This window comes from Quercus lobata, chromosome 4, assembly GCF_001633185.2.
Source record: "Quercus lobata isolate SW786 chromosome 4, ValleyOak3.0 Primary Assembly, whole genome shotgun sequence".
Classification (NCBI taxonomy): Eukaryota; Viridiplantae; Streptophyta; class Magnoliopsida; order Fagales; family Fagaceae; genus Quercus; species Quercus lobata.
This window is the reverse complement of record NC_044907.1, coordinates 72,292,374-72,311,871: the sequence shown is the minus strand read 5'-3', so window position 1 is coordinate 72,311,871 and position 19,498 is coordinate 72,292,374. Positions and strand designations below refer to the sequence as shown.

At 40.9% G+C, this 19,498-nt stretch overlaps 1 protein-coding gene across 1 annotated transcript; it reads left to right on the top strand.

The window, feature by feature from the left end:
* Positions 1 to 410: 410 nt before the first annotated feature.
* Positions 411 to 19,072, top strand: LOC115985748 (ribosomal L1 domain-containing protein CG13096-like). Its single transcript, XM_031108651.1, has 5 exons — positions 411 to 504; positions 1,120 to 1,407; positions 1,495 to 1,557; positions 1,734 to 1,793; positions 18,942 to 19,072. The coding sequence occupies exons 1-5, from the start codon at positions 411 to 413 to the stop codon at positions 19,070 to 19,072; spliced, it is 636 nt and encodes a 211-aa protein (XP_030964511.1).
* Positions 19,073 to 19,498: the final 426 nt, after the last annotated feature.

Genomic DNA, 19,498 nt, shown 5'->3' with positions numbered 1-19,498 from the left:
CGAGAGGCGATTCCTATTTTCTTTGATTTTGTTCCGGGAAAGATTCAGGGCTGGCCTATATGGGTAGACAAGGAACTGTCCGATGCTGAGTTTGTAGGTCGTTTGGAGTGTGCCGGTATCCTAAAGGCAGTGGCTATTTCCAGAAACCTTGAGGGCTTCAGAGACGCCAAAGGGCTCAGACATCTGGTACGTCGTTAGTGCCCTTCCCTTCATACTTTTTTCTTTTCTGCTGGTGAATTGACGATCACCTTGGAAGATGTGGTTAATAATTTCCTCCTCCCAGTGTTTGGTGAAGAGAGCCCTTTTGATATTAACCTTTCTGATGAGGATCTCGTGGTAGAAGATAAATTGTTTGGTCATTTTGGTGGTCGCGCTGCCTCTTCTGATGGTAAGCCGGCTAGGATGGGGAGATGGGTGATAGTCTCATCATTGGCGCTTCCTTTAGAGTGCCCATCAAGAAAGGTGCAATGGAGACAATAAGTGCTGCCACTGCTCCGAGTAAAGGTAAGGATGTCAGGCCGAAGAAAATGAAAGCTGTTGATGTTGATGAAAGTACAAGGGGTGTGGAGATAGGTTCTGAGGCGAAAAGAAGAAAAACTGGGAAATCTCAAGCACACTTGGCATCTCAGGAAGGCAAGGATGTCAGGGAACCTTTGGTTTCAAGGACCCGGAAGAAGACCAAGGTAGAGTTTTCTTTTTCCCAGGTTCTTGTGACTGCTTCAGTCCATGGTTCTTTAGGATCCTCTGGTTTGGTATCCCAGGCTCCTTTAGGACTCTCTGGGCGTACTCGTAGTAAGCAAAAGACTTCCAGAGAATCTGTAGAGAGAGAGAGAAGGGCAAGACTTCTTTCCTTCTTTTCTCTTTTTTTTTTTTTACCTGTTCACCTTGTTGCACTTATTTCTATTTCGCTGACGAGTGGTGATTTCCTTTGCAGTCCAAGCGCAAGTCTGATCACAAGAAGGGTAAAAGCCAATCTTCTGGTGACGACGTGGTATGTGTGTTCTCCCCTTTATTTTTGTTCTCTCCCTTTTGTTCTGACATTGTGTTGTTAGCATTTCCGCTGTTGTGTTTTTTTTTTTTTTTACTTGGCACTGCCTTTTCCTCTTCTTCTTCCTTTAGGTGGAGGTATCCCCTCCTATGACTGGCAAGGCTCTGGGAGAGGAAACTGTCACAGCTTTTTCTGTTGTTTTTCCTGCTATGGGGAGGAGCCCCCTACTGGTGGTCTGGCTGAGGAAACCGGGCAACCGATGCAGGGTTCCCAGGATTCTCAGGATCCCAAAGCCTCTCGGATCCCTTCATCTCAAAGTCCCCATCTTGAGCGCACTCCTAGTCCCATCAGGACTGTGTTTTCTCAAACCTTGTCAGATAAAGGCGCTTTGGGAGACACTCCTTTATCCAAACAGACAGGTGAGTCTTGTTTCCTTGAAATAGCGTTATATCTTTATTTTCTTTTCCAGTTTTTTTTTGAGTTCCTCCTTTTCTTTTTCCTTTTAGGTCAAACTAGTGAGAAATCCGCTCCTAGTGTTGCCTTTTCTTTAGAATCAGAAAGCTCAGAAGGTTAGTGCGAGCTGCTCCCATTGTGTTTCCTTTTCTTCTTTTTTTTTTTTTTCGCCCTTCTCTTTCCTTTTTTTTTTCTTTTTATATGGCGAAGCCCCCTGCATCTATTCCTTCCTTTAGCCACTTTGCCATTGGTCCTTCACCTTTTCTTCAACTTGCCTTATGTTCTTTCCCAGAATCCTCGGGGAAGTCAGGGGATCAGGAAGAAGAGGCTCTGCCCCAAGAAGCCGGAACTGGTTTGTTCTTCTTTTTTCCCTTTTCTTTTTTTTTTTTAAAGAATAAATCTGTTCTTCCTTTTCTTTTCTTTTTTTCTTTTTTGAATATTGATACAGGCTTTGCAAGTTCTGAGCCTGTTATCCCTGAAGGAATTGTGAGACCCGTTCAAGTTGCTGACCTTCATCCAGAGAGAAAGGCTACAAGTCCTCCTGTTTCTGCAAGTGGTGACACAGTGATGGGGGATGCCTCGAAAGTGGCTGCCTCAGATCTTGATTCAAGACTTTCCTCCTTTCTGGCTCGCTTTGATCTCTTGGAATTTAACAGTCTTCCTGCCAGCCATTTCCATGTTTTTGGGTCTTCTTATGGCAGCTTCCTGCGCTTCTCTGTTCCTGTGGAAGGCCTGCCGCTGCTAGAGAGTCTGCTCAAGAGTCACGGGGATTTCACCAGTGGCTTCAGGGGAGGCGTTTTTCTGGGCAATATTTTGATGGAGTTGCTGTGTGCTGTGCTGGTTTCCCTGAGGAATTCCTCTGTAGATTCTTTGTCTGAAGAAAAGCTTCTGGAGTGGAGAGGGGTGGTGCAAGACCTTCTGGAGGCCAAGTTCAATTTGTCTTTTCTGCTGGATCACTTGCGTCTGCTGGCTCATATGCTGTTTCAGAGGCAATCATTCAAGAGTATAGACACTGAGATAGCTGCTGCTGAGGAAGCTTTGGCTCATGCTCACAAGGCTTTACAAGACTTGAAGGTCAAGCGGCAGAGGATCCTTTCTACTTTGACTGTGCCTGTTATTTCTCCGGGTGCCTCCCTGTTGGCCGGCCTCATTCCTTAGCTTATTTTAGATTTACATAAACAATTTGGGGTTGTATAAGTTTTTTTTTTTTGAACATTGCACTACTCTTTGCATTCTTTTTTTTTTTTTTTGTGTTTCAAAGCTGCTTCTCATTTCTTAGTATGTGAATCTGCCTTTTTCTTTGATATATTGCCTTTTCTTTCCTATGACTCTTTTCTTTCCTGAGTCCTGGACCATGGTTTCCACAAGCTTCACTGTAAGTTCTGGTCCAGGTACCTGGTAATCTATTATGCAAGTACTGAACTGGGTACACTGGTATCCTTTCCTATGTATATTTTTTTTGAGATACGGTCCCAGTTCATGAACTTTGACAGGTTTCCCTTTTGCCAAGTGCTAGGCTAGGTATCCTAGATACTTTACTTTTATTCTATGATCCTAGACCTACGCACTTGGAACTGTTTGTGGGATATCTGAAATTATTTGTGAGGTGGATTCTGGGCCATATGTAAAAGGGTATTACATACTCTTTTTTTTTTTTTTACTCAGGTATCCTTCCTTAAATCTATCCAAATTTGGTCTTTGCAGTATTTAAAGAAAGACTTAAATGTTGAAGAAACAGGAACTTCATTAAAACATGGTCATTTTTAAAGAACAAAGAAAAAATCATTTGGTGCAATATTGACCACGAAGTGTCAATCTATCACATGTTCCTGAACAAAATCATCTTAGACCAGAATTCATGATAAAGGCTGAAAAATAAAAAAGATAAAAATAGAAAAGAACTTAGTAGATAGTGAAGCTGGTAAAAGGACTTTGAGTTACCGGGATCCTCTTGTCCTTATGCATAGTATTGCTTCAGCCATTTCCCATTTATAGGTTCTGTCAGGACTGTTCCATCTTCTTTGGTAAGATAATAATACCCACTCTCATGAGCTGCATTGATGATGTAGGGTCCTTCCCATTTTGGGGTGAACTTGGAAGGCCCTGGCAGGTTCCTCCTCATGTGCTCCGCCATCCTTAGTACTAATTGCCCTTCAGTGAACACTCTTGGGCGTACTGCTTGTGCATATGCTCTGGTCATTCTTTGCTGGTATCTCTGGCTCCTTTTCTTGGCCAGCTCTCTTTCTTTTTCTACCCCTTCTAGATCTGCTAGCCTCTTTTCATTGTTTGCTTCCTCACTTTCTCCTTGATTTTCCTCCAGAGCTACCCTTGGTGTAGGAATGACTAACTCCACGGGACTGATGACTTCTGTTCCATATACCAGGGAGAATGGGGAGAATCCTATGGCTGTCTTTACAGAGCTTCTACATACCCAAAGCACATCTGCCAGATGGTCACTCCATTTCCCTCCATACTCATGCTTCATTTTCTTAAGGATTTTCAACATTACCCTATTAGTAGCTTTAGCTTGGCTGTTTCCTTGTGGGTAGTATGGGGTAGATCTTCCATGCTTGATGTGGTATGCTTCAGTTAATCCCTTCATATCTTTGTTTATGAATGGGGTTCCATTGTTACTGATCAATCTTCTGGGGATCTTGAGCCTTGTAATGATGTGGTCTCGGATGAAATTTGCTACAGCTACTCCAGTAGCTTTTTTCAAAGGGATGGCCTCTACCCATTTTGTAAAGTACTTCGTGGCTGCCAGGATCCATATATAACCATTGGATGGAGGGTTTATAGGTCCTATGAGATCAAGCCCCCAAGTATGAAAAGGCCATGGCGTCGTCATATCCTGTAGGACATTTGGGTGAGTGTGAATTGCATCTCCCAGGACTTGCCAAGCATGACATGTTTTGACTAGCTCCTTAGAGTCTCTTTTCATCGTTGGCCAGTAATATCCCAACAATAGTAACTGCTTGTACAGCCTTCTCTTCCCTAGATGACTTCCACAATCTCCAGAGTGCACCTCTCTGACTACTTCTCTGGCTTCCTTTGGTCCCAGGCACCTGAGGGGATCCCCATGGTATCCCTTTTTGAATAAAATGTCGTTCTGCAGGAAATACCTACACGCTAGCTTTTTGAGCTTGTGGGCCAGTTTCCTGTCGGTTGGCAGGATCCCCTAAGCCAGGTAGCCTATGAAAGGAACCCGCCAATCTTCTGCAATAAATACCGCGTAGCTTTCTTCTTTATCAATTGCCAAACGACATTCCTGGCATTTCTCCTGTATGATCGCTGCTTCCTTATCCATATATGGCCAGTAATACCCCATGTGTTGCATCCTTCTGTATAGGCTGACCTTTTCTGTAACTCCACATGCTTGCGCGTGTAATTCTTCTAGTTTCGACTTTCCTTCCTTCTTGGCGATACATCTGGACAATATTCCTCCTGGCAGCCTTCTATACAATTCTCCTTCTATACAATTCTCCTTCTATCTGAGTGTAATCCATTAGTTCTTTGATGTTCCCTGTAGGGCTTACTTCTTTCATCTTTTCTTTGACTTCATCCCTCCAGTCCCACTGTTTGGACTCTCCGAGGTACATCCCTTGGAGGATCCTTACAATAGAATGTTCCTGCCTTCCTATTTTTATCAGCGTATCCCTCCTATTAAATGGTATTTGGGATCCCAGGGTGGCGAGCGCATCAGCAAACCTGTTTTCACTTCTTTGAGTGTTCTCTATACTGAAGGTTTGAAATTCCATCTCCAGCCTTTGTGCCCAAGTCCTGTAGGCTGCTAAGCTTTGTTCCCGTAATGCAAAGTCACCTTTCACTTGGGAGACTACAAGATTGGAATCTCCCAACACTCTCATATGTTTCACTCCTATGCTGAGTGTTATAGTCAACCCAATTAAGTATGCCTCATATTCAGCTGCATTATTAGAGCATGAGAAACCAAGCTTGAAAGACAGGGGCATGATATCCCCATTTTCACAGCTTAGTACAATTCCTACCCCATTTGAAGTTGCTGTAGCCGACTCGTCAAACCTCATGGTCCATTTCTTCCTTGGGATCTCCATCACTGCTACCTCACTAGGGATTTCTTCGCTCAACGGGCCTTCCTCCTTTCCTGGGAATTGAGCCAGCAAATCTGCTATGGCCTAGCTCTTGACAGCCTTGGGAGTTCTTATACCTATATCATATTGTGAGAGCAACACTAACCATTGTGCTATCCTTCCCGTGAGAAGGGGCTGGTGCAGGAGTGCTTTTATGGGGTGGGACTTGGTTACCAAGAGGATTTGGTGAGCTGAGAAGTACCTCTTCAACCTTTGGGAAGCATAAATGATCACTAGGAAGGCTTTCTCTATTCTGGGGTACCTGGTCTCGGTATCCTTGAGTGTTCTGCTTACATAATATACAGGCTGCTCATTTCCTTGGTCATCTTCTTGTGCCAGCAAAGCTCCTATTTCCTGGGAGTTTGATGCTAAGTATAGCAACAGAAGTCGCCCACGTACTGGTGCCTGGAGGGTGGGCAGATGATTCATGATGCCCTGAATTCTTTGAAAAGCTTCCTGCTGCTCTGTCCCCCAGGTAAATTCATTCCTCTTTTTCAATAGTTTGGATAGGCCTGCTGTAGCTGAGACTAAACCAGGCACGAATCTCCTAATATAGGAGACCCTTCCCAGGAAACTTTTGAGTTCCCTAACAGTAGTTGGTCTTCTCATTGTGGCGATAGCTGTGGCCTTGGCTGGATCCACACTTATGCCTTTGTGATGTACCAGGAACCCAAGGAACTTTCCAGCGGACACTCCAAAGGCACACTTCATGGGGTTCATACGTAACTTGTACTTCCTGCATCTTTCAAAGACTTGCTTAAGTACTTGGAAATGTCCTGTTCTGGTTTTTGACTTGACCACAATATCATCTACATAATCTTCCATCTCCTCATGCATCATGTCATGGAAAATGGCTGTCATGGTCCGTTGATACGTAGCCCCCGCATTTTTTAGGCCAAAGGGCATTACAGTGTAGTAAAAGTTCCCAATCGGAGTTCTGAATGCCGTCTTCTCTACATCTTTGGCTGCCATGCGGATTTGGTTGCACCCACTGTACCCATCCATAAATGAGAACATTGAGTTTCCTGCAGCTGAATCTACAAGGAGGTCGATATTGGGCAAGGGGAATTCATCTTTAGGACATGCCTTGTTCAAGTTGCGAAAGTCTACACAGTAACGGATCTGACCATTTTTCTTCTTCACAGGTACAATATTGGAAAGCCATTTTGGGTGTTGGATGGGTTTGATAAAACCAGCTGCTAGCAATTTTTTGACCTCTTGAATTATTTGAGCTTCTACCTCAGTGTGGAAGACCCTAGCTGGTTGGACTACTGGCCTCATCCCTGGGTCCACATTAAGGGAATGGACTACCAACCCTGGGTCTAGACCAGGCATCTCATCATAGGTCCATGCAAACACACCTCTGTATTTTTGAAGAAAGGTTACTAGTTGTTCTCTTTCTTGCGCCACCAATTGACTGCTAATGAAGACAAGCTTTCGGGATCCCGTTTTTGTTCCCAAATCTATTTCCTTTAATTCTTCCTCAGGCTGAATCTGGGCCTCCTTAACTGGTTCTTCTGGAATTTCTTCTTGGGCCATCATGCAGCTTGGTGGTCCGGGACCTTCTTGCACAATGCATTCGGGTCCCGCGCACCTTCACAAACGATAGATTAGCCTTCCCCCAGGTTCCCACACCATCACACATTCTCGAGATCCTGAAGAGCTGGGCTCCCTTTTTTGTCTTTTTCTTTCTAGAAGGTTCCTCAGGTCACGGGTGCCCCTTCCTCCTTCTTCTTCTTCTAGGATAGGTGCCCCTAGGGTCCTCGGGGCGGGGTTCTCATCATTTGGCTCCAACTCATCATAAAACATCGTTTTTGCAAAGTTCACTTCTCCCTGGCTGAAAGGATTATGGTTGGCAGGGATCCTTATGGGCCTCCCATTCAGTCTCCCTTTAATGCATTGATAGAATGTGGATGGAATAAGGCGATGTTTATGAAGTCACGGGCGTCCTTGCAATACGTGATAAGAAACTTCTGCATTAATCACATGAAACCTTGTCAGAGCTACTATTGGCCCCACCCTTAAGGCTAGCTGCACGTATCCTTCTGTTGATTCCACCGATCCTCCAAATCCTATTATTTCCATGGGAGCCCCTAGGATCCTTCTGTCAACTAAGCCAACAGCTTCCAGGGTACTTAAGGCTATGAGATTGAGTGATGCCCCCGTATCCACCAGTGCTCTTCTGACTTGAACGCCGTTTATGGTGGCCATTAGATAAAGGGGTCTATGGTGGTCTGGGTGTTTAATCTCCATGTCTTCATCAGTGAAGGTTATTACATTGGTTGTCTCCAAGAAAGCTTGACTAGCATGTGACTCAGCTGTAAAGCATTCCATCCCTGAATCTGCTGCTATGCTCATGAAAGACTCTATGGCCACTCTTCTTGCTTTTGGTCCGAATCCTAATTGATTGAATAGTGACCTGAACTTAGGATTCTTCTGGAGGGTCCTGACTGTGCTCGGGTGGAAGGATCCTTCAAATTCTCCTGCTTCTGCCGGGTTCCCATGTATTACTACTGCTACCACCCCTTTTCCTTTGTGGTTAGGCAAGGGGTTCCTCTGCACTTCTGGCTCCTTCTGAGTGAGCTCTAGGGTTCCTTCTCTCAACTTTTTGTGGAAGAGTGTGCGAAGGGTCTAGCAATCCTTGGTGGAGTGCTTGACATAATTATGGATTTTGCAAAATAAAGTGTTCTTCCTTTCTTCTTCAGTTGGTGGTCTGGACACAGTGAATGGCCTAACGACCCCATCTCCAATCCATTTGTCTAGGACATGGCTTAACTCCTCAGCTATACATGGGATCACTGGTGGTTCCTCGAACACCTTTCCATCTGGACTCTTCCTTTTCTCTCCTACTGATGTTGTCATAGCTTGGGATGCGGACAGCCTTTTTGTCCTCATGGTTTGTGCCGTCTTTCTGGTTCTCTGTAACAGGTCAGCAAACTGCGTGATACATAAATTTTCAAGGTTGAGCCTATAATCAAAAAGCATGTTGGCTATACAGGTTTCCACGAGCTCCTTTTCTTCATGGTCCCCATAGCAGTCTAGGGACACATCTTCGAATCTTTTAATGAATTGAACAGGATCTTCTCCAGGTCTCTGCCTCACCATTTGTAGATTCTGGAAAGTGATTTTGTCTTCACCAGGGTAATATTTGGCGCAGAATTTTTCCATCATCTCATCCCAGGTTTTGATGGACCCGGGTCTCAGCGTGGTGTACCAAGTGTATGCCCTATCCACTAAGGATTTGGCGAATTCCCTTAGATATAATTCTCTGTCTCCTGTATAGGGGCCTATAGTGTGGATAAACCTACTCACATGTTCCACGGCACTTCCATTCCTCCCATCGAAAGGATGGAACTTTGGGGGTTAGTACCCCTTAGGGTATGGTTTGCCAAGAAGTTCTGGAGGGAACGGGGGATCCCGAGAGAATTGCTTGGGGATCCCTGAGAGTTTTTCCCTTTCTTGCTCCAGGTGGGCATTGACGTCTGCCAGTGTCAAGTACTGAGGGTTAGCTCTTCCTCCCACTGCTGACCCTCCTTCTGGCTGCGTCCCATCTTGGTGGCCAGTAGGGGGAACATTGTCTCTGATTTCCTGTGTCCTGCCCTCTTTGAGAAGACGAACTTCTTGCTCCAGATCCTTCAACATTGCTGTCATCCTGGCCATGAGGTCTGGTTCCTGCCTTACGTGTCTTTGTTCTGACATAACCTCCTGTTCTACCAAGGGTATCCCACCTCCTTGCCTGGAAGCTACCTCGTTTTCTCTTACGAGCTCAGAGGCCGTAGGTGGCACATTAGTTCCTTTGCTGTTTCTTTGTCTTGGAGGCATTCTCTGTGAAGGGATTGCTTTTTCCTTCTTCTTTGCCCAGTCCCTAGCGGAGTCGCCAAAATGTGAGAGTGCCCTTTTCGTGACACTCAGGCCCAAGGATCCCGGGCCTAAATGAAAAGGAGGATTTGGTGGACCGGGCCTTGACTCACCGCAGCTAACGAGCTGTTTAAGAATCAAGTGGGATGCATAGAATACTCCTGACAATATAAAGAAAATGACAAACAAGGATATCGAAGAGTGCCAAAAATTAACAAGATAAATTCAGAAGGAAAGAAACAGGATTAGCAAAGCGATAAAAATTAGTGCTGTGGGGATCCTGGGAAATATGAAGCAATGTTTCATTAATAAATTATCTGTTTGATTACAGAAAGCTCACTAGGACCTGATACAAGGTTCAATCAAGCTCAAAAATTGCAGTCTTGAATGGCTATTTCAACCTTCAAAACTTGCAAAATTTGATTCTTGTTGAATCCGAGTATGTGCAATAGTGGCTTTTACAAGATACCGGGAAAAAATACTTGTTTTTCCCTTAGTATTTTCCTTTCTGCACAGATTTTCTGATAGTTTTTTCCTGGAGAATTTCTTCTTTTTTTGTGTTTCTTTCTTTTTTTCTTCGCTACCTTCTTCACAACCCATCCCCTCCTTTTATAATGGAGTTTTCTGGGCTTCCCGGGGAACTATTGGTTCCCCTGTTTTTCTTTTTTGCAAACAGAGCATGTCCTGTCCCCATCGTCTCGGTAAGTCCCTTTTCCGTTTTTTCTCATTCTTTCCTTCTCTCAGCTCTGATTCTTTTGAAAGCTTCTGGTTGGCCATCTTCTTTGGGACGTGCTGAGGTATGCCCTTCTCGGCATCCCCATTTCTGGCGTCTTGCACTTTTCCCTTTTCTTTCCTATTTGGGCAGAATCCTGTTCCGCCATTTTTGAAAGTCGTTTGTTATCATTCTTCTTCCCTGTCCTGGTTCCCCGAAGCCTTTTCTGTCTGTGCCATGAGAGGTCGCTCGCGTTTTGCTTTTATTTCTTGTTTTCTTCTTCTGTCTTCTTTTTATCGTTCTGTCCCAGTCTTCTTTTTTCTTTGTGCCTGAAGGGATCCATGCTTATTGATGGTTCCTGAGGATCCTTGCTTCTTATACTTTACCGTGGTCCTCTTTTTTTTGGATGCTTCTTTTTTTTCTGGGCTTCAGGATCCTCTGGGCCTTTCTTTTATTCCCTTATGGGTCTCCTGTATCTATTACTTTGGGCTTAGCTTGAATTTTCCTTTTGGGCTTGACTTGTTCTTTTTTGGGCTTATTTCATTATGACCCTTTTTAGACCTCAACATTTAGCCCCCCGAGCTCGTGGGTTACCTGAAGCCCACGCGTGAGTGATTTAGGTTTCCTAAGATTTTCGTGGGATCCCCTTTTTCTCAACTTCTACTGGGTTCCCTTCCTTTTTATTTGGGATCCCGGCCCTTTTCTGCTGCTTTTGGTCACCTCCTTTTTGCGTGTTGCATTCCCTTATAATTATTACTTTTTGCAGCTTCCTCTTTACACGGGACGTGGCAGTTGAGTATTTGAGGTAAAACTCCTCTACCCACTTTTCTCATTTCCCGTTACTTCTCATTAATAACCGCTGATTAATCCCTTCTTCAAATTAAATTTTTTGGCAACTGACGCGTCTTTCCATAAACTATTTTCCCCAACTGCTATTTGCGCCTTTATTGTAGCCGTTTCATCTTATCACTTTGCTTCTCTGAGTCTTTCACTCTTTGAGTTTCTCTTTCTTTTTCTCTTCTTCTCTGTTACTTTGGTCTTCCCCCTTTTCGCACTTTCAATCTCCTTTCTTCTCATAGTACATGTTGTTCCGATGGCTTCTTCTTCTTCTCGAAAGAAGAGAGAGTGTACTCCCAGTCCTTCTGAGGGTGAAGGTTCTTCTGGTTCTGCTCCGAGTGATTCTCACGAGGTTACCGAACGTCCGGCCTTCCCTTTACGGGATCCTTGGTATTCTCCCAGTTTATTTTTCCCTCATATATCTCATATATCTCACGATGCGATGAGAGCAATAAAGCATAGAACACAAAGCACCATAAAACACCGAGAAAACAAGCATAAGGTAAATAAAGGTTTTCTCATAAAAGAATGTCTTCTCCCCCTTGATATATGCATCTCCCCTATGGATTTCTACCCCTATGAATGTGCACGAGGTAGAATTACTCCCCCTAAGAATGTGCACATGAGTCATAAAATGACGAAACACTCTGGTATACTCTCCCCCTTTTTGTCACGAATAGACAAGTGAATCAAGAGGAAAGAGGGAGAGAAAAGAATATATGAACAAAGACAAGATGTATGAAGAGTGCAAGAAGAATGAGAAAATCAAACTCAACTGAGAGACAAAAAAAAAAAAAAATTCTTAAAAAAAATACTACAAAGCATAAAGAACATGACATGCTAAGGATGATGGAACATGATATAAACCTAAGCATGACATAGACACAAGAACATTTTATGTGTGCTAAAAGGTCTAAAAAGACTTAACTAGCATGAGTGAAGTGCAAAACACCTCAAGTGTTAGAGTGTGTGCAACAAGGTGCATCTAGTGTGCATGTGAGATGCATGACTAATGCATGAATAAGCACTTACGGGGTAAAGTGCATAAAACAAATCACCAATGATTAAAACATGATAAACATGAATAATTATAGTGATTCTTAAAGTTTGGTACTCATCAGAAACCAAAACAACAACAAAATACCATTTGGGCGTTTTATCAAATACTTAGAGTGCACACATTATGCATGTACGTTAAACAATGCATGAACATATGAAAATTTTGCCTAAAAACATGTTATTTTTGCCACAAGAGGCCAACATCCAAAGCAAATTATCATTTTAAAACAAAGCCCAATAAAAAAGATTGACAAAAATTAAGTTTTCTAATTCCCATTTGAGAAAATCCCAACTATGAACATAAAACCCCCAAAAACATAATTTAAGGATTAAAATCAATGAAAAGAGTTAAAGATTACCTTAGAGATGTTAATGGAATGAAAATACACTTGAATTTAGTTGGGTTTTGATGTAGAAACATAAAAGCAGGGGTTTGGGAGAAGATGGAAGGCATTTAAAACAAATGTCCCACAAAATGCCCTTTAAAAAGCTGATCTGGAAATTTTCGCTGGTATCTCGCTGGTATTTTGCTGGTAAGCATTACTTGTGAAACAACCGCGAAACAGTCACGAAACTCTCTGTCTAAAATTGAAAAACTTGAGAATTGGACAATTTAACTCCTAGTTGAACTTACATATGAAATAGGTCACAAAAACAACTAGAAAACATGTTTTTTACACAAAAACAATTTGAAAAACTTTGAAAACATGAGTGATACAAATCACTTCCTAAAGCAAACAAAAAGAATAAAAATCTTTTTGGTTTGAACCACAAATGGTTGAGCACACACACATCACATTTGAACATGTACAATCCTACAAATGAAATAGATAGTCATTGAACATTAGACTTGTGTGTTGTGTGTGTGTATCAAATGTGGAATAGTCCTTAGACCAGAGTGAAGTTTCAATGATCAATTCAATCAAGTCATACACAACTAGTACTAAGTCAAGTGGACAATCTCAATTATAGAAATAAGCATATATGACCTCCCACAAGAGAATGATTATGTAACTTAGAAGCTTTTCATTTGGCTTCTACATAAGTCATAACTTTTGATCATTTTTGGATAATACATTTCTTTTTGAGATCGGTGCTTGAAATTTTTGAGATTTCAACATTGAGAGTTAGCCTTTGGCTTTTGGAGCACCATACATTTCAATACAACAGTCGCTTTCTCTTTTTCCTAATCAAATACAAGTATGTACGACAAGCTTTTGCAGCTTATAATCTTTTTTTCATTGTGAGATTTACATTTGGTGAGCTCTTATAGAAAAAACATAAAAATAAAGGCGGGAATATATATAGGCACAAGTCTATACAAGTATCAAGACCAACAAGACTATTGACCAATCATTTATGACAAGCTTGAAGATCTATTTATAACAATTACACATAGTTTTTAAGATTTCTCCCACAAATATATATGTGCATGCATAACAAACTAAGCTCATAAATGCACTACGCCATAAGTACGAAGGTACTAGGCCAAACTCACATATGAAATGTGCTCAAACAAATACGATCAAACTTTTTGAATTTTTCACTTTTTATGTGGTTTTGGATTTTTACTCACATAAAACAAAAGCAATAGAGTAAGATAAAAAACAAAAACAAAACAATGCATACAAATAAATGTAAGATGCACAAAATGCATGAAGATATGACATTTAATGCATGAAGGGTCCCACAAAGATTGAAAGAATTATATCAAGAACCAAAAGAGCAAACACTTAACCATAGGAACCCTTCCTCATCCAAACACAACGATTGTTCGGAATGAGTGTCTCATGAGAAGTGAAACGAGGGTTGGGAGAATGAGAATCAAAGATGCACATAGACAAGGAGTTAAGAGCATTGAACACTTTCTTTAACAACATGCTATTATCACTCAAATCCGGTTTATCATTTTTAGCACAACTTCTAAGAAGTTCAAGTTTCTCTTTTCTTTTAATTATTTTAAGAGCTTGAAACTTAAAGCAATGAGTTCTTAGATGACCAAAGGCACCACAATGGTGACAAACAAAGTGTTTAGGTCCAGTAGGCCTTTTAAGAAGGGATCTAGCAACATAAGTTTGTTCTCTCTTTAACTTGGGGCATTGGGGTCTTGTGTGACCGATCACACCACAATTATGGCAAGTAGGAACAAATTTAGATCCACTCAATTCCCTAAGATGGGACCTAAACAGAGGCTTAGGCTTAAGAGCCTTTCTTTCCACTTTTTGATTTCTTTTGTGTGGAGGAATGTACACCGATTTGTCCTTTGAGGTAGAACACACCATAGACACAAAATCGGGTACCACAACAGGATTGCAACATATATTTTCTTCTGTTTTAGCAACAGGTTCAGTAATCAAACACTTGGCATGCATCTTAAGAGATTCATTTTCAGATTTAAGATCATCAACAGGTGTTTTAGACAAAACAAGTTTAGCATCCAAGTTCATATTCAAACATTCAAACTCTTTTAGCTTTTTAAGAGAAATTTCAATAAGATTCTCATATTTCTCAACCAATTTATTGGATTCATTGAGCTTAGCAATCAAATCATCATTTTCACAATGAAACTTGCTCAAATTCTTATGAAACTTCTTACCTCCTTTCTTCAAGAGTTTGTCAATAACACCCATAGATTCAAGTAACATGTCATCACAATTATGAGGATTAACACTTATAGAGGTATTTTCACAAACACATGGTATGTTACAGTCAACAATATCCATAGAAGTATACAAAGCATTATCCATGGCAAAACACACATGGGGTCAAGCATCACACTTAGGTAATGAAACCAAAACATGTGTACCTGCTCTGATACCAATTGAAAACTCGAAAATGTGTTAAAAACACAAGAGCTGTTAAGACCCTCAAATTAAAGTTATGGCTCGATAGATTTTACACTAACTTAATTCTAAGTGCGGAATAGTGTAAATGCAAGCGAATAAACAAACAAGCTACCCTAAAACAAATTCATATAATCACAGCAGTGAAATGAAATGTAAAAGATTAGGGAAGAAGAATGCAAACACAGATAACACGCTGATGTGTTATCAAAGAGGAAACCGAAGAACTTGGCAAAAAACCTTTCCGCCAGCCTCCATGAGGTAATCAATCCATTAGACAATCATTTGGGATACATGGTTTAGCAAGAGACCCTCTAAGCCTAATCTACCCGCTATACCTAAACTCTCCAAGCTCCTACTCCAACAAGGCTTCTTGGAATCGTGTTTTGTCTAGCTCTCCAGATCCCGCAACAAGCTCTATGTTGCATCTGTCATCCTTGGCTTCTTCCAATACTTCCCATTAACACCAAACGATCACTTGACACTCTGAAAGGGTGTGATAAGTGTTTGGGCTATCAACCTCTTAATGGTATGGAAATGGAGAGGTAGGAGATTAGGAAATTCAACAAGCTATTATGTAGAGGATTATAGGTATAACAATCTCTAACTCTCAAGGTGTTTGGCTAAGGTTTTTTTTCAGAAGCACTTCTTTACATTTGTGGGTAATATGGGTATATAAAGTGTGGGTACAGAAAGTGTGTATCAGATAGCATAGTTTGGCAAAACAGAATGTCTAGTGGGTGTCTTCTGGGAAGGCCTTACCAACAAGATACTCGTGAGACACAACTGTCTCCATCTGTACTGACTTTTTGCATTCCAGTCATGTGTAGGGCATGTGCATTACTTCGCGGGATGCTAAGTCGCGAGATACCCACGAAAACCTCTTCAGTTTTCAATAGCTTGAGTCTTCACACACTCTCTCTCTCTATCACACAACCCTTACAATCAAATCCCATAATAAATATAGGGTACCAAAGATTGATTAAAATCATAATCAAATTTGGCACATAATTAAAGCCAACAAAACACATAGATAAATCACAACTTTACAGCTTCATTCGGAAGCTTTTCAAGATGATACTCTTACTCTTGAGTTCATTCATACTGATAACCAAAAGGCTGATTTGTTCACCAAACCTCTTGATAGCAAACGGTTTGAATTCCTTCGCCAAAACATTAGTGTTATTTCTATGGATTGATCTATTTTTTCTCCTTCTCTTCCCTCATGCATTTGCATCTAGTTTTATGCATTGCTCTGTTTAACATGTTTTTGTTTGTTTATTTTTAGTTTTGATTTATTTTGTTTCTCATAAAAATAAATTTTTTTTTGAAAAATCAGAAAAATACAAAAACAATGTGTTTGTGTACATTGGTACTTGTGTACCTTGGATGAACATTGAAACAAAATTTTTTAAACTTTGTATCTTTTGTTGCTTAGATAAGTATCTTTGTGCACAAATAAGCAAGTGAGCTTTGTGGCTCGTATTTGTGATGAGTAAGATTAAGTAATTTCTTGTACTTAACACTCGTATCACTTTTTTTGACGGGAAGGGCTAGAAAATCCTAAGAGAAAGGCATAAATAAATATCTCACCACTATTGCCTGCTAATCATGAAATGACATTTGTATGCTTTGGTATAGCAAAAGTGCAATGTCTAATGCTTAACATCATTGAGTATTTCTTTTCTCTCTCTGTTATGCCCATGCATGATATGCTTAATAAAAGAAAAATATGCAAGGAAAAATAAAAGCAAAAATAATAAAATGTTTTATATATGTTTGCAAGCATGTCTTCTAGGAGATGTGGGAGTTATAGGATGTACCTCGAAGGTAATAGTTCCCATCAAACAGTTATGATTGTGTGTGAGTTAAAGTGATTTTCTCATATCTCAAATTGTCATAACATGTAGATAGTTATGCAATCTTGCGATGTTTTTCACAACGCACAATATTCTTTGCTACTCTTGATACATGTGCAGGTACAATATGATTTGGCCATCATAAGGAATATATGTGTTAATGTATGCTCACTAAACTGTCTTAACTTTTTTTGAAATATAAAATTGGTTAAACTTTGTATGTGTGTGTGTGTTTTGGATCCAAATCCTTGAAATTTTTCTTGATGAGAGATGATTTTGAGAGCTTAAAATGTTGGTTGGATCTTGGTTGAGTAGCATGTCTGATTGCATTCATGTTTGTGTTTTTCTCTTCTTTGAAAAACTGTTTTCAAGCAATTTCACCTGCTTCTCGATACCTCTTGATAGCTAGGCTATCTATCGAGCCTTTTCAACTTCCTTTCTCAGTAGCTATTATCGCAATCTCAATCCATCGGGATTCTTGAGATTCAATCTCGATAGCTGCTCCACAGCTACTCGATCCATCGTGGAAGCTTCTGGATGCTTGATAGCTTCTCGATCCATCGAGTCCCTTTTGCTGTGGACACCTCTCAATAGATCCTCAATAGCTATTTCTCACTTTTTAAATCTTGACACGTCTCGACACCTCTTGATCCAGTGAGCTTTATGGTTTTCTATATAAAAGGGTCAGTGTGAATTTCTCTCATTTCTCCCCGATCTCTCTTGACAGAAAAGTGTCTATCCCTCTACCAAACACCTCATTCTTAACTTATTCATCTTCCCCACTCTTTCTTCTATCTTTTCGTGCTTTTCATGGGTATGATCTCTTTTCCATCTCTTTATCATACATTTCATGCATTTTTTACCTAACTTTTGGGGTTTTTGAAAATTAATGAGGGTTTTACAAACTTTATGGGATGGGTTTTGTTTAAATGATTTTAAAACATCATGCATTGCATTACATCTACATTATAACAATGTTTCATGCATTTTACATGTGTGTTTACTTTGTTACAATGATGTGTGCTAGTAGGTTTGGTTTGGGCTAAGCCCATGATGTTTTTAAGTTTGCATGTCACATGTTCATGCATTTTTCATACATACGTATTTGTGTTGGTGCTTTTTTGCGTGTTTCTCTCTCTCTCTCTCTCTCCCCCTCTCTCTTTCTTTTGGTTAGTTGCTCTATAGCACCTAAACGAAAATCCACTCCGTCCCAGAACCCATTTCGTTTTGGGGCATCTTTTTCTTCCCCCTCTGATTCTACTCGTTCTCACATACAGTTCTATGATGATAAAGCCCGTGAGGACTTTTCGGAGAACATCTCACGATGAGGCATTCATTTGGAACGCCAAGTCATTCTATCTGACTTTTTTGATATTGACCTTCCCACTATCATTTACAGTCGGGGTTGGAAGTCACTGTGTGGCATCCCAGTCACTTGTCCCTCCGTGAGCATACAGGAGTTTTACTCCAATATGCATTGCTTTGATACTTCAATACCTCATTTTATTAGTTGTGTTCGAGGTACGTGCATCATAGTTACTTCGGATATTGTATCTAAGGTACTACACATTCTTAGGGTAGCGCATCCTGACTCCGATTGTCTAAGGACTATGTCCAAAGGCAAACTCTCATCTCTATTTTGTAAGACACCTTCATCTTGGGGTGACTGTCAAAACACTCCTTGCTCGAGCTTTGTGAAAGGTCTGAGATTCCTTAACATGGTAATGTCATTCATTCTCCATCCATTATCTCACTATAACTCCATCATAGAGCCTTGGGCTTGATTTTTGTTAACCTTTCTTAAGGGACTTTCTATTGATTTTCCCTCTCACTTCATCCTATCCCTCATAGATATCTATAGGGATACGGCGACCTGTGATAAGCTCATTTTTCTTTTGGCTATCACGCAAATCCTTTGCCATTTTTCTGTCTCTTATCTCGCGTCTCCTCATTTCTTGGTCATGTGTTCCATAGATGTGGCTACCATCAAACAGAGTGAGGCCCAACTTCAATTGAAGTGGCCACGGATAGAGACAACAGCTCTTCTAACTTCTTCTGCTCCTTCCACATCTACACCTTTGCCATCGGTGGGTGGTGTGACCTTTAAGGCAGTCATGGCATAGCTATAGTGCATGGATGCTTGCCTTAACACACTCAATGATGAGTTATGTCAGGTGAACACCCATGTTGGCTGTATTACTAGATGGTAGGCTTGCCTTGAAGGCTTTGTAAAGTCTTCCTCTCCTTCTCCAGAGGCATCTGAGTATGAGGACGATGATGGTGACTCCAATGACGATGACGATGATGATGATGAGGATGATGATGCTAGCTCACCCAGTGACATGACTACTTGATTTACTTACCCTTTATCACTCGTGACAAAAAGGGGGAGTGGTTTTGGATATAAGAGTAGTCATGTACACAGGGGAAGAGTTAGCATAGGAGATTTTTGATAGGGAGGGTGTTTATACTTTGAGGGATGTAGTGAGATACATTGTTCTTACATTGTGATAGCAAACCTTGTACTTATGATGTTATAGATATGATAAGGTTTTTATTACAGTTCTTTCACGTATCTTTACATGTGTTGTTTCTTTTCTCTCTTTATGCACATGCCTCTTATATATTGTATGCATTTTTTATTTATTTCTGCTTCACACTAAGATGCCGTGATGAGTTTTTTTTAAAGTGTTTCAGAAATACAAGTTGTAAAGTTTTTTCAAGAGTTTGTTAGGATAGATTTTATTGTATTCAACAAGTAAGTATGAATTGAGTGATTT